The sequence below is a fragment of the Pogoniulus pusillus genome, chromosome Z (genome assembly GCF_015220805.1).
Source record: "Pogoniulus pusillus isolate bPogPus1 chromosome Z, bPogPus1.pri, whole genome shotgun sequence".
NCBI classification, from domain to species: domain Eukaryota; kingdom Metazoa; phylum Chordata; class Aves; order Piciformes; family Lybiidae; genus Pogoniulus; species Pogoniulus pusillus.
The window spans coordinates 30,614,779-30,630,405 of NC_087309.1; the positions used below are offsets into that span (position 1 = coordinate 30,614,779).

Consider the following 15,627-nt stretch of genomic DNA (forward strand, 5'->3'; position numbering starts at 1 on the left):
CGGCGGCGGGCGGGAGAGTGGAGGCAATGCGGCGCACCGGGGGCGTAGGAGGCTCTCCGGGTGCCCCGCCCCGCGCTTGCCTTGGCCGTAGCATCCGGCGGGAAGGTGGTGCTAGTGCCCTCAATCTCGGCCCCAGCTCCGGCTCGGAGGCCGCTATTGCCATGCCTCGGGGCCGGCGGCGGGAACGTGGCGGCGGCGGCGGCGGCAGTGGGGGCAAGCAGCTTCTGCTGAGCAGATTCTTCGGAGCGGTGGGCAGCGGCGGGGAGCAGGGCGCTGCCAGGCAGACGGTGCGCTCAGGGCGGCGGCGGCGGCGGCGGCGGGAGAGCTGAGTGCCTGAAGGGTCGCGGGCCGGGCCACAGAGGCCCAGCGGGAACCCTCGTGGTTCAGAGGGTCCTGGAGCCTGTCCAGTTATACCGAGCTAGTAGATCCTGTCAAAAGCGGTGGCTGGAGCTGCTGCACGAAGGAGTGCCCATGGGGTGGCCCGTTAAGAGACAGGGCCTTGTAGTCACTGACACTTGCCATAGCATCTGTGACCCGTGTAACAAAGAGTAGCAGTACATGGTCTTCAGAGAAACATGCCGGTTTGGTAGGAGCTGAGGCTTGACGTGAGTGCGGTGAGCTTGGCGAAACCAGTTTGCTGGTTTGTGTCACAGGGGCTTTGCTCCCATGCGGCTGTGTTGTGTGCTGTGGCACAGGTTCTGCCCCCTGGCATACCAGGAGTGGAATTCATGGCCCAGATCGTGGAGTTCAGATTACTTTAGTCTACTGTTAGGTACAAGGCCCGGAGAGTCCACAGTGGTCCACTGGCTTCTCCATATTGCTGCTGGGAAGAAAAAAAGTTATCTCTTAAAACTCTGTGTCTTAGTGTCTCTTTTCTCTCTGTATTTAATAGTTCTAGCTCTTTCTGACCTTGGAAAGATACATGTTTTTTTCACCTCTATCTCAAGTCAACATTTTTTGTTACCTTTTGTCCAAATATCCACTGAAATGTGTGGTTAATGCTTTCTGTCCGTGGAGAAAAACTGCTTCCTAATTAGTGCTAATCTAGTGGTCTGTAACAGTGTACTTGGAAGGGAAACTCAGCTACTCACGTGGGTATGTTATGAAGAGGTTATGGCATAGTTGCTGAGGGCGAAGTTCCAACTTTGTTGTATGGAGATTAAGTTTCCCCAGTAGCAGTTTGACTGCAGCTGTTAAAAGCACCCACCTGTTGTGCGTTCGTCTGCAAACTGAAATCGTGCTGTATTTGTACATTGTTGGCAGTTGCAAGTTACTTCATATTTAGTCATACTTCTTGCATTCTGTCAAGTAGAGTATGTCAGTGATGTAACAATATCAATCGATTAATTTTGTTTGCAAAGTGTTAGAAGTGCATCTGTCTAAACACTAAAGCCATCTAAGAAGCAATAATCGAACCCACCATATTCTATGTAATCCCAAGGCAATGCTAACTAGGTGGTTACAGATAGTGTAGGAAAATCTTTAAAGCCTGGATTTATATTTCAGAATGATGTAGAGAGGATGGTCTTCTGTCTTTGGGTTGTAGATCATAGGAAGTAGTCCTCTTGGAGACACAGCTTGTATCTCAAAAAAAGGGCTCTGGGCAGTGGAAGTGAAGATTTGCAGAAAAGATATGATTGAGACACAGGGTGGTAGTGTGTCTCATGATCTGAAAGTCTTTCAATTGCTGATTCAGTTTTCTGCCACAGAGGTAGCTCTAAGCTGTTTTTTGAAACCATAGTAGCTGCAGGTGTTTCTTCTCTAGGGCAACAACCAGCTTGTTCACAGAATGAAGTATTTCTTCCTCATGTAGACTTGAATGTTAGCTGAATTGTTTTATAAACAAAAGTGTAGATAGTTACAATAGTAAGGCATTTAATATATTGTAAGTTAATTTCGCGTTTTGCTCTATCTCTATGAAATCTCTGGGCCCATTATTGTCTTTCATAGTAGCAAAGAGAAAAAGTAACAACATCTTTATTTTTTAGGCATCTGAATTTGTCACAAAAAGGAGAACATCCCCTGAAAGCAATGAACCCTGTGAAAAGAAGCCACGACAAATTACTCTAGAAGACATCTCTAACTCTCTGAAGACTCAGGATGAAGGTGAGTTGACTGTATATAAATCTTCATGTATTTATACACAAATCATAGCTTTTTTTCTTGTCAAATGTAAAAAAAAGTTTGGTGGATACTGCAGGAGGTGCCTTTTGAGTGTAAGATACATCTCTGAAGAGCCATTAGGAACATATTAACTATTCTGTTAAAGCACTTTTCTGTTGCTCAGAAGCTTAGTTTCTGAGCTTTGCTCCAGAATTGCTCTGCAAATATCCTTAATCTGACTCAGCTTTTACAAGCTGTTCAGTCAGTGAAGTCTAGATGCTCAGGCAGAAATCACAGTATCATCAGGGTTGTAAGAGACCTCACAGATCAAGTCCAACCCTTTACCACAGAGCTCAAGGCTAAACCATGGCACCAAGTGCCACGTCCAATCTTGCCTTGAACAGCCCCAGGGACGGCGACTCCACCACCTCCCCAGGCAGCCCATTCCAGTGTCCAATGACTCTCTCAGTGAAGAACTTTCTCCTCACCTCGAGCCTAAATTTCCCCTGGTGCAGCCTGAGGCTGTGTCCTCTCGTTCTGGTGCTGGCCACCTGAGAGAAGAGAGCAACCTCCTCCTGGCCACAACCACCCCTCAGGTAGTTGTAGACAGCAATAAGGTCAGCCCTGAGCCTTCTCTTCTCCAGGCTAACCAATCCCAGCTCTCAGCCTCTCCTCATAGGGCTTGTGCTCGAGGTCTCTCACCAGCCTCGTCGCCCTTCTCTGGACACGCTCAAGCATCTCAATGTCCTTCCTAAACTGGGGGGCCCAGAACTGAACACAGTACTCAAGGTGTGGTCTAACCAGTGCAGAGTACAGGGGCAGAATGACCTCCCTGCTCCTGCTGGCCACACCATTCCTGATGCAGGCCAGGATGCCACTGGCTCTCTTGGCCACCTGGGCACACTGCTGGCTCATGTTCAGGCAGGTATCAATCAGCACCCCCAGATCCCTCTCTGTCTGGCTGCTCTCCAGCCACTCCGACCCCAGCCTGTATCTCTGCATGGGGTTGTTGTGACCAAAGTGCAGCACCCTGCACTTGGAGCTGTTGAACGCCATCCCATTGGACTCTGCCCATCTGTCCAGGTGGTCAAGGTCCCGCTGCAAAGCCCTTCTGCCCTCCAACCCAGCCACATCTGCCCCCAGCTTAGTGTCATTTGCAGACTTGCTGATGACTGACTCCATGCCCTCATCCAGATCATCTATGAAGATGTTAAAGAGGATGGGGCCCAGCACTGATCCCTGAGGGACACCACTAGTGACAGCCGCCAGCTGGATGTGGCACCATTCACCACCACTCTCTGGGTCCGTCCCTCCAGCCAGTTCCTAACCCAGCACAGAGTGTTGCCATCCAAGCCATGGGCTGACAGCTTAGCCAGCAGTTTGCTGTGGGGGACCGTGTCAAAGGCCTTGCTGAAGTCCAGATAGACCACATCCACAGGCCTCCCCACATCCACCAAGCGGGTCACCTGATCACAGAAGGAGATCAGGTTGGAGAGGCAGGATCTGCCCTTCCTAAATCCATGTTGGCTGGACCTGAGCCCTTGGCCATCCCTCGGGTGTGCTGTTATTGCCCCCATGATAACCTGCTCCATCAGTTTCCCTGGCACTGAGGTCAGGCTGACGGGTCTGTAGTTCCCAGGTTCCTCCATCCGACCCTTCTTGTTTATGGGGATCACGTTGGCCAAATGCATCACCTTTCCTTTGTGTATTGTTTTAACTGCCTATCTTTTGGACTCAGACTGAAGCATGACTGATGCCTGATAGCAGTGCGGAATCTGGCCTGTTAGTGGAATACTTAAAAGGCTCCCTCAGAGTAAATGGTTCTACTGCAATGCTCTTAACTGTGAAATGATAGTCGCTTAATTGCATTGAAAATGCCTGTGCTGCATCTGGCTTTGAACTAAGAATTTAACAAATTAATTGTGCTAGTAGAAAAACAAATCAGTGGATTTAAAGTTCATTACATGTATGTCTCACTGAAAACAATTACCCTCTCCATTTTTTCTTGAAGAATGAATTACATTCAGTTTTGTGGGTGTAATAGTTTAAAGTATCAAGACACTATCAGCTGGTAATGCTATCTGCTTCAAAAATGTACAGAAAAATACTGCTCATCTAGCAGCATTCTTGGCTAATTTTCTGGTTTTGCAGTTACCAGTCCACAAAATAATTGTGCTGCTTCTCCAGTGTATGAAGAAGCTTACAAATGAGGAATATTGAGTTTCCAGGGAAGTTAACTAGGCTGATTACATATGTGATTTTGTCAGGCTGGCAGAAAGAGTGATGGGAAAGGAGAAGGAGACAGAGTAAAATGATTGCATTCTTTTCTAACTGATGTCAATCTAATAGACATTTGTTTTTGAAAATAAGTTTCTAATATGTTTTTGTTGTGTATTTTTACTGAAGAAGAACCTCAGAAGTGTGAAAAGCCCCGTATATGTTTGCAAACTCTAGAGAGACTGAGAGAATTCTGCAATGACTCAGATCAGCCCTGTAACAGAGGCCGAGAGGATAGTTCTTGGGAGAAAGATTCTCAGAGTTTCAAAAAATGTCCCAGTATTACTGGGAGAAGTTCAGAATTGAAGAGCCTTCTTCAGTCCTGCAACACGGGCGTAAAGGTTGCTCAGAAGGTATGTAGAATTTTGGTCTAGTGCTGTGTTGAGTACATTTTATGATACAGAAAAAGAAGCTTTGGCACAGAATTCCTTTTGTGTTCTGTAGTGAAGCAGTGCAGCAGTACCCAGCAGACCCATGTTAGCGTATAGTAGTACCTTTATTTATAAGGCTAATTAACGTAAGTTAGTTTTTTGGGTTTTGGGGTCACTTTGGTCAATGGTGTATTGAGGTCCCAAAAATCATACCATGCCTTACTGTGGTGGTGCTGCACTGAGACTCCACTGCTCTTTAGCAAAGCTCTACAGATCTGCAGATGGCTTTTAAAAAAAAAGAAAGATGTTGTAAGAAAGGTGTCATTCACTTGAATTTCTCTCTGTGGTGCCTGAACAAGCAATCAAAATAAAAATAGTGAAATGAACAGCTTGTCGCAAGAGATTTCTATTGTGATAATGAATTGAGATTGTGTAGGTGTGGTTAGCTGCAGAACATTGAGAACTGGTGTACCTCTTTATGAAACATTTGTCTGTTTGTAACTTAGTGGTTTCTGAACCTTTGTCCATTTGGTAACGTTGATGTTAGATGTTGCTCCTGCTAGTTTAATCTCTAAATTGTACTTTATCATACCTTACAGGTGTTTGTTCTCAAATTCTAGGCGCTGAACCTCTAAAATACGTTTTGCATGTGCATAGAGGTGTAATTTGCTTGAGGGACATTCAGTGATTTTTTTTTTTTTTCTGTTCTTCAACACCAGACACAGCATGTGCCTGTTATAGGTTATTGGTTAAAAATGTGTGTTACAGTAAGTGCCACATCTTTGGAGAGCAAAGCCAGGTGCACCCCTGCTTTCAGTAAGCTGTGGGCCTAATACAGCTGTTTCTGCAGAATTCAAATTTATCTTCAAACACACTTCTTAATATTCATATATCAGATGGTGCAGTATTTCTACCTTCTTCTGGAGTTGCTTTTGAATGCAGTAAAACTGGTGTGCTTTTTATAGCAGCATTACCACTGTATACTTAGGTGCTTCAGCACTTGCCCAGTTTATCACAGACTGTGAGATCATATATAGATTACCTCCCTTCTTAGATTGTAGAAGGGTCAGCTTTAACCATGTACATTTTGCATGCTGTTTCTCTGCACATAAAGTAGATCAAAGATTGTTTTATTCATAATATACTCAGTGAGGACTCATAATCTACTTGACAAAGCACTACTATTATCTTTCTGTGTAAGACACCTGAGTATGTGCTGGCCAGGCAGTCAGGTGGGCAAGGCCTGACCTGCCTATCTCAGATGTTTGTGTCTTGTGTTTCCTTAGAATTATAACCTCTTTATGTGAGTAATTTTTTTAATAAATTTCTTGAGCTGATAAATTACTACCATCTCAACAATTCAATTTTCATATGTGTTTTTGTCATGGAATATACACGTCCTGGCTTGCCCAGGCATGACCCCATGGTTCCCTTCTGTCTGCAGAGGTCGGGGAAACAGTGCACAGGGAGAAGACAAAAGGCTTGGAGACACCCACTTTGAGGGTCCAACACTTGCCCAGACTTGTTTTGCCCAAATAAGGAAAAGCAAGCTCCTCACTAATATGGTAGAGTTTGGCAAAGTGCCATTCTGATTGGTGCATCTGTGTGGTCGATGGGCCATTTCACTTGAACAAACAATGAATAGGCCTTTGCCACATGCCCCTTTACTTTTTTTGCCTGCTCTGCCCTGCCCCATTATGCTCTGCTTAGCCAGTGATGACTTTCAAGACACTGACAGAATTCCTTTCAAGTTTTGGTTACTGTGTGATTACTATTTTGTGAGAAAATATTCAAAACCTCTCTAAGAAGTTCTGTGACTAGATTCTATTGTGCCTTTCTGCCTTAATAGCAGAAAGGAGCCTCTCAAGTCCCCTGATGGACAAGAGGTATAATTGAAACTAAGAAACTCCTTCCAGTGTTAATGGTTGTATTTGCTTGTTACTTCCTTAAAGTGTAATAATTTGCCTGTTCCCTGTGTGTGTAAGTATGCAAACCATGCATTTCGAACATTCTAAATAAGTTTTCTGGTGAGATTTAATATCAATAAGCAATTTTCATAGTTATTAATAATATTTGGATATAAAAATGAATATTGATTATTAATTTTGCATAAGCTGTAATAGTTTTTACTTCTTTTGATTTCTACCATGGCCTCATTTCATATGCTTCATCACAATTTTCTCTGTAAACCAATATGAGGTCATACTGCTGGGCTGGTACAGATTTTGGATCAAAGGTAGCTGAACCCATGAGCTAAGGATTTTGCAGCAGAGGTATCAAAGATCCTAGGGCCATCTGAAATACAGGCACGGTACAGCTCTGTTTGTGCTGGGCTGTGCTATCTGGTTGTCAAATGGATCATCCCTTGTTTGCTTGCAGTTCTGGGGATTTTGCAGTTCACAATTAATGATGCAGCTAAGTGTCCTTCCCCCCACCCCACTTGAAGGTAGTTTTCGGACCACATTCTTCATACATTCATATGACCTAAAACATATGATTTGCACTGTCTGTGTTTCTTCTGAGTTACTGTTCTTCTAAATAGTCTTCTGACTTTGTTCCTTGTAATTCAGGTGGGACAGTTATTAGAAATGGAAGTTTGCCAGGTTTATTTGCAGATACAGAGACTTGCAGCACAGTCTGATCAGCTGCATTTTGCATAATTGTAGGCATAAACAACTTGTAGAGTTTTTTTTTTATCTTTTAAAATAGACTTTATCAGTGGTTGATAACATGACAGAAGTGAGGAGGAACTTAGTTTTGAAGAGGAGCACCTTAACAGCATTGTTCACTGCCCTTTTGAAATACTGAATTCATCACCCTGCTTATAGTACAGAACAGATGCTTCTATCATAGGCTGCATAACATATTGTAAATGATAAGTGGCAGAGAGGGTGTCTTCAAACCCTTAGCTGTTGAGGGATTTAGAAACTGTAATACAAATTTTCTGTGTTTAAGAATAAATTATTTTGGGAGATTTCTTGAGCTCCCTGTAGGAAGGACAGACTGAAGCAAAAATACAGTTTTGGTGCTTGAGATAGCGAAGTATGGCTTGTATTCAGTTGATGTACTTCTCAAACCATGCCCAATCTTTGCATCCTTTATTTCTGATTTGAGACCTCACAATACAGTTTCAGCTGACATGTCGGAAAACTGTTGTAAAGCAAATCAACTAATTGGTGAAAAATCTTTGACTTTTTAATTCCAAATTACCAGTATTTTGTGTATCCTACTTGAAGAGTTTTGCAGCAGTTTTGGAGGCTGTTTGCTGTAAGAACAATCATTAGCTCTATGATCAATGTGAGTCAAGAGCTGCAGGGGAGATTGGTTTCCTAACTAAACTTTTCCATCTTCTGTTTACAGGAGGAGTTGCACTGTGATCTTAGTCAGTTTTCTGCGTCTCTTAAGCCTTATGGAAATGCTCAAAATACTTCAGATATAACTCTTAATAAGAGAACTAAAAGCATTTACACTCCACTAGAACTTCAATTTATAGAAATGAAGAAACAGTATAAAGATGCCATTTTGTGTGTGGAATGTGGCTACAAATACCGCTTTTTTGGAGAAGATGCAGAGGTATTTCTTCCTAGATTATGGAAAAAATGTTTATATTAGTGTTGTATTAGGTCTAGAGCCTCTTACAAAGGGAAGATTTTGCAGGGCATAAGTTTTGTGGGTTTTTTTAATAGTTGAAGTCAAGATGGAAAGTCTCTACGTGCTTAAATTGAAGGCTGTCCGTCAGTCATACGTATACCTAGTTACTGTTTGCTAGTTTGTAATCAAATGGTACTGCTTGTTATCTTACATTTGAGAACTTTAGACAAGATTCTAGAATAATTATTTGTCAGAATTAAAATGCTTCTAGAGGTGAATTTTCTGTCGTGGACCATAACTCCACTTTGAAGACGGTACAGCAAGTGGTATGAAAATAGATGACTATAGCTAGTATAGTCTGGGTGCAGAAAGCTTTTTGGATGCACGTTTTGATGTGGCACCTTCATCTCAATTCAAGAGAGATGTTGAGGTGCTGGAACGTGTCCAGAGAAGGGCAACAAAGCTGGTGAGGGGCCTGGGACACAAACCCTATGAGGAGAGACTGAGGGAGCTGGGGTTGTTTAGCCTGGAGAAGAGGAGGCTCAGAAGTGACCTCATTGCTGTCTACAACTACCTGAAGGGACTTTGTAGCCAGGTGGGGGTTGGTCTCTTCTGCCAGGCAAGCAGCAATAGAACAAGCGGACACAGTCTCAAGTTGTGCTGGGGAAAGTATAGGCTGGATGTTAGGAGGAAGTTCTTGCCAGAGAGAGTGATTTCCCATTGGAATGGATTGCCCAGGGAGGTGGTGGAGTCACCATCCCTGGAGGTTTTCAAGAAAAGCCTGGATGAGGCACTTAGTGCCATGGTCTAGTTGACTGGCTAGGGCTGGGTGCTAGGTTGGACTGGATGATCTTGGAGGTCTCTTCCAACCTGGTTGATTCTATGATATGTAGGGACTGGAAAGTACTTTGCAGCAAACAATTTAAAAGTGACAGATCATAAGTGAATCATAACCAATTTTGTCATGATCTGTCTGCAGATAGTTGCTAACCAGTTTAAGCTATACTATTTTCACACCAAAGCCACCGAGAAACTTTGTTTAGCTACTGGAATTAATTTCTCTGATCAGATATTGTGTAGGTTGGCTAACTGTTTGCTAGTGTACACACAGTCCGAAAACACAAGTCTGCTATGTAGGTACACAGTTCAGTGCTTGCAGTTTGTTCTTGAGATCAAGCAAATAAAAGTAATGTATTATAATGTTGCAGTTTAACGTTATGTAATAATGTATTGTAATGTTGCATTGTTACCTAAACATTTTTCTATGAAATAGGTGCCATTGTTGTTTGGTGCTGATGTCTCAGTATTTTAGTTGATTAGCACTAAGTAAAAGAACTCCATTCTTTCTACATTTGTAGTATTATGGAAGTTATGTAGATTTTTGTTGAGATATGTTGCAGAATCTATCTGTGCTATGTAGGTGGCTTCCTTCACGATGGTCAAGATCAATGTTCAGTGTAATAATCTGATCTATGAAGTCTTGTACTGATATCCCCGTTTTGTTACAATGTACTGGAACAGGAAGGTGGAGAAATACAGCTCTCTGGGCTTTTTCCTGGAGCATTTATGTTTTGGTACCAAACTTCTGGTTGTAGCTGTGTAGAGATGAGGTTCGGTTTTGCGTTTTGAGCTATTAACTGACTCTTCTTCTCAAACTTTGCAGATTGCAGCCAAAGAACTGAATATTTATTGTCATCAGGATCATAACTTCATGACTGCCAGCATACCAACCCACAGACTGTTTGTCCATGTGCGACGCCTTGTAGCTAAAGGATATAAGGTTGCCCCTGACTTTTATTAAATTATGTTAAGTACAGAATAGTTGCACTGATTGTAGCAGAGACTTATTCCAGCTGAGAAAGCTCATTAACCTATTTTTGTGATTAAAATGGCTACCCTTTGTTTCAGTTTCTTTATTCTGGAGAGTGTTATAAAATTTAAGCAGGTGCAAGCTTCCTCTGTTTTACTGAGAAACATTTTAATATTTCTAGAATGGTTCTAGAGCAGTCCTCTCTCTCATTATTTTATTAAGACTTTGCACTTGATAATGAGAAATACATGTACACTCTCTTGTTATTCTTCCTCACATCTTTCTTTTTCTTATGCCAGCCCATTTATTTTTTTCATTTTTTTCCCTGTTGTTGATCCCTGAAGTTCTTTGGCTTTCTGTTGATATCTCTTTTTCTTTTTTCCTGCTTATGAGTAAAGGACTTGTTGAATTTAAATTGATTGCAGGACCGTCCTCTGGAAAATTATGAACTCTAAATTATTTCTAAGTAGGACAAAGGGCAGAAGTTGAGAGGGCAGTTAAAAGTAGACAGAGCATAAGCAAAAGTAGTGGCTTAACAGTCTCATTAGTAGGTTTGATACTAGCCTCTGCCCTTATTGCTCAGCTTTAATGATGCACTTGCAGTTTGCACATCTTAAAAGATCACCCAATTTATAACATTAAAAATAAAATAATATATTGTCAAAGAGATAACTTTGTTTCTTGTCTGTGTGCTTGTAGGTTGGAGTAGTAAAGCAAATGGAAACTGCAGCCCTGAAGGCTGCTGGAGAAAATAAAAGCTCTCTCTTCAGCCGGAAACTGACTGCTCTCTACACAAAGTCGACCCTTATTGGAGAAGATATCCTTTTCAAGGAAATTTGGTTTCACACTTTGGTGTATGAGAGGCCATAACTGTAGTATCATCACTTAGATGGAATATGAGTAGCTAGTGGCTGATACAAAATTAGCAGCAGGAAATTTCCTTTAATTTTGTGTTAAAATGCTATTCTGACTTTGTAAATTAATCTCCTCAGGGCTTTATATTTGTTGTGAAACAGCAGACCTTGTGTTTACTGTAGTTGTTTTGGGAAGTAAGCTTATGTCCTAAATCTCTAGATTTTGTTTTTCTGTATCCTGCCTTACCATTCCACTTAATTAAAGAAAAATTTCTTCAATTTGTCAAACTAGTACTTGCTAGATACCAGACCTAAAAAAAGTTGTAATGCTAATGCTTGTGATATTGCACTTAAGGACAAAGGGACACAGATAACACAGTCCTTAGATTTTGTTGGAAAACTTGTGGAGTACTTGCAGAATTTCTTGTAATGACCCATTCTGGTGGATTAGACATTCAACAAGTATTCTACACAGCAAACCTAATACTTCTGCTAAGATACAGACTTTGCTTCATTCTGGGTATTGCCTTTTTTTTCAACTGCTGTGTATCAAGTGAATTTTTGTTCACTCATGTACTTTATGGATATGAAGTTAAAACAAAGTGGAGCAACTTGTGCAGAATCATCAGCTGGTTCAGTTTCTGACATAGCTGCTCATTTGATCAGGAACCCAGACATATAGTTACAGATGGCCTTTGCCATGAGCTGATGAAGTCTGTATCTACCTGCACTTTTCAGTCCTGATGCTAACAGTGATCTTAAGCTCACCAAAATTGTGATAGAAGTTAAACCAATAGAAGCCAGACAGACCTTTAGTCTAAAAGGGCTGTTGAGAAGGCCTAGTCGAGAAGGATTTAGATCTAGAAGAACCTATGAATAATTTGCCAAAACCTGTGTACTATTTTATTTTTTTTAACCATCTGTTACATGTGAACCCTTTGCTGAAGCTAGATGAACCTGTAGATATTGAGGAGACAACAGCAGATGTCCCTGATAACTACCTCCTTTGTATCTGTGAAAATGGGGAAAACTTAAAAGACAGGAAAAAAGGTGACGTTGTTATAGGCATTATGGTAAGTTAGTTGCACAGGAGAATGTACTTCAGGTTTTTTGTGGTGTTTTTGTTGGTCATTGTTGTGTTGGGGTTTGTTTTTGAGAGGTAGATGATTATCTTCTTAAATGTATGGTTGTTCTTTCAGATTTTTTTTGAGGGAGTTTTGATTTGTATTGAGTTTGGATGGTTTGTTTGTGTGTGCGTTTTGTAGCAGCTTGCAGTTCAGGTAACATTTGTGTGTGAGTTGTGATTGCTTCATAGTGAAAAGTACAGAAAAAGTCAGGAGTCGACAGGTGAATATTGCTGATACTGGTTTTGGGGCACTGTCACTTGAAAACATAACTGTGTTTTAGCTAAATACAGGAAAGTTGTGTCTCAAATGGGAATCCTGTCTGTACGCTGGTTGTGGCAGTGCGGAGAAATTAATTGATGCGAGAGGATATTTTATAAAAATATATATTTATTAACTTAAATATTTTCAACTCTCGCCACCCCCAACCACTGAACTTTAATATTAAATTGTTCTTTACACAGTTATGAAGACATTATGGGAATATTTATCTACAGAAACTTATTAATAACTAGCAAACATTGGAACTATTAACAGAGAGAGTTTTCCCCACGGCTTAATGTCGCCTGGGGTCTTATACTATTTGCCCAGCAAAGCCGAGCTGAAAGCTGCTCTCTGCTTTATGGCAGACGTAATAGAAATTACAGAGGCATTCAAGTATTTACTCACAATTCGGATTAATACGAAATCATCCTCCGGGGCTATGTCACAGCCTATTGCAAGTGTCCAGTTCTTCAGGGTCTCTGCCTGTGGACTTTGAGGCTGTAATCCTCTGGTTTCAGGGGAAATAAGAGTCTCTGACCTTGCTGCTGATTTCTTCTGGCTGCTCTCTCCAGGGGTACACAGGCAGGATCTCCAGATACAGAGGCAGGATTCTGTGCAGTCTGAGCATGGGTCTAACACTGGCTCCTCGTGCCAATCGAATACAGACAAGTGGGTCTGCTGCTGGCAACTTGTGAGAATGGCACACACCAGATAATCATATAAAGGCAGGCATAAAGCTGCAAGGAAGTACGCAGTCAGGCAAGCAAGCAACATGGCGGAGCCGCAAGTAATGTGGGGGAGGCTGCACGTGAGCCTGTGCACCCCTATTTATTAAATGTGGGCCAAGAATTAATAATCTCATTGGCGACTAGAATGACCAACCAGGTTGGCAGCCAGCCAACCAATTGCCTGGACTATCCCAAATATGGGGATCACATGGGCTTACACCAGGGAGACATGAGCTGGGTGTGTGGGGGCTTACACAATCAGGTGTCCTGGGCAACTGACTTTATGGCCCTGGTCTTGTGCCCCTTTGTGCTCGTTCACCCCTCGTGCAGGCAGAGAGACATGTCCAGGCAGAGCAGGCATAAATAAGCGTGCTTTCGGGCCTACAGGCCCTCCACAACAGGTTGTTAGTTCAGATGCCTTATTTTTAAACATCTAAAGTTTAAGCTTTTTTAGGGTCAGTATTTGAAGCCTTTTGAGCACTTCTTTCCTCTCAAAATACTGTTCTTTAGAGGAAGAGACTTCTTTTTTTACTGTTTGTGCTTGAAACTTGTGTTCTTTTTTTATGGCGAAGATTAAAACTGTGATTGTTAAACTGGAAAAACACAATGAGAGCTGAAGCCCAATCTGCTAGTAATTCATTCACATTGCACCTGGGAGGAAACAACAGAAGCATGTGCTAGAATGACAGTTTCCAGGCAGAATTGCTTGTACCTTTGTCAGACTTCCAATTGCATAGATTTGCTGGATAATAAAAGTTGATCAGTGATGGACTGAGAACAAGAGCATGTTTATGTTTTGAAAGGTTTGCTGTCATTTACCAAGCAAATGTCATTGTCTTTCGTGTTATTACAATATCATAGATTTGAAAAACGCAGTTATATTTATCAGTCTGCCACATCTAGTAAGTGTGTGTGTGTGCTGTATAGTTTTGTGCCATACACCATAAATTTTCAGTTAGCAATTTGAGTTGTGGAAATACTGGCAGAAAATTTAAATACTCAATTTTTTGTTTGTTTGACAGGCAATTCAGCCAACTACTGGAGAAGTAATTTTTGACAGTTTCCGGGACTCTGCATCTCGTTTGGAATTAGAGAGTCGGGTTTTGCGCCTGCAGCCAGTTGAAATAATACTTCCACCTAGCTTGTCAGATCAATCTGAGAAGCTCATTAACAGTATAACTTCCATGAGGTATGTTATGTTGGCATTTTGTTATTATTTGCTGTTATTTTCTTGAATGTATGTGATGAACCTGCAAAATCTTGTGGAGGACATTTTTGTGAGAAAACAAAAGGTGTGATGATTTTTTTTTGTTTGTTTGTTTTGTTTTTTTCAAACCATGTATCTCTGGGCTGTAAAGAGCTAGGTTAGAGTTTGGAATTTCTGTTTTGAATTAGCCAGAAGGTATGGTTTCCTTTATGTATTAATAAAAAGTGGAACTAAAGAAAACCAAAGATAAATGAACATACTGTGTAGACAAAGTTTTATTTTGGGACAAAGACACGAGTGTCATCACCTTCCATATTGTGAAGATGGACAAATGAGTGACAGTCACATGGATTGGATCTCCTGACAGTCAGCTCAGTACCTTGACCACTTCACTTACACTCTGCCTAAATCATCATCTTTTAGTTTCTTCTAGAGCTTAATCAGCTTAACCAGCCTGCTCCACAAGCATTCCTTTCCCCATCTGCCAGCATAATCTGTCTTTATCCCTTGAGGTGAAAAAAAAATTGACTTGGAGTGGTAGGTAGACAGTCAACTCATCAAGCACAGCTGATTCTGTGGTACAGATGTTACTATACTCAGCTGTCAGGTTTTCAAGGCCATGTCTCTGTGAGGCAAGACTGAGAGCAAGGGCTGAGAATGTTTGATTTTGGAGTTAGGCATCTTAAGAAACTGTGTCTTGTGAAAGTGGTGGTTCATTATTCAGTGATGGTGTGACAAACTGGTAGGGAAAAGAGCTGTTGTTACGCTGTAGTCTTCTGTACTCTAAACTTGTATATGGACTGTAAAACCATAAGGAGTTGAAAAGGTCATCTCTAGGTGTTCTCAGCAAGCAATTTAATTTTATTTTCTGCAATAAAATGGCTTGTTAAGGTTTGTTCAGGTAAAATACCAGATTAGGAAGTAAGAAACCTTTTCCAGTTGCCACTAGATGTGCATACTAGAGCACAAGTCTTGTGAGGACTGGAGTTGTTTATCCTGAAAAAGAGACAGCATACAGCTCCCTGAAAGGAGTTTGTAGTGAGATGGGGATTGGTCTCTTCTAAGTAACAAGTGATAGGAGAAGAGGAGATGACCTCAGGTTGCGCCAGAGGATGTTTGGGTTGGACAGCTGGAAAAAATTCCTCACAGAAGCAGTTGTCAATCCTTGGAATGGCTGCTCATGAAAGTGGTGGAGTCACCATCCAGTGTAGATATGATGCTGAGGGGGATGGTTTAGTGATGACCTTGGTAATCGCAGAGGTCTCTTCCCACCAAAATTATTCTGTGATTTTTATGCC

At 41.8% G+C, this 15,627-nt stretch overlaps 1 protein-coding gene across 1 annotated transcript in view; it reads left to right on the forward strand.

The window, feature by feature from the left end:
- The first annotated feature begins 5 nt into the window (after positions 1-5).
- MSH3 (mutS homolog 3) overlaps positions 6-15,627 on the forward strand; it is a 140,996-nt gene continuing 125,374 nt past the window's right edge. The window contains exons 1-8 of the mRNA XM_064176566.1: positions 6-287; positions 1,989-2,106; positions 4,510-4,733; positions 8,112-8,324; positions 10,006-10,122; positions 10,852-10,969; positions 11,934-12,079; positions 14,145-14,311. Coding sequence (XP_064032636.1) covers positions 27-287; positions 1,989-2,106; positions 4,510-4,733; positions 8,112-8,324; positions 10,006-10,122; positions 10,852-10,969; positions 11,934-12,079; positions 14,145-14,311 — 1,364 coding nt within the window. The 5' untranslated portion in view covers positions 6-26. The remainder of the gene's footprint in view (positions 288-1,988; positions 2,107-4,509; positions 4,734-8,111; positions 8,325-10,005; positions 10,123-10,851; positions 10,970-11,933; positions 12,080-14,144; positions 14,312-15,627) is intronic.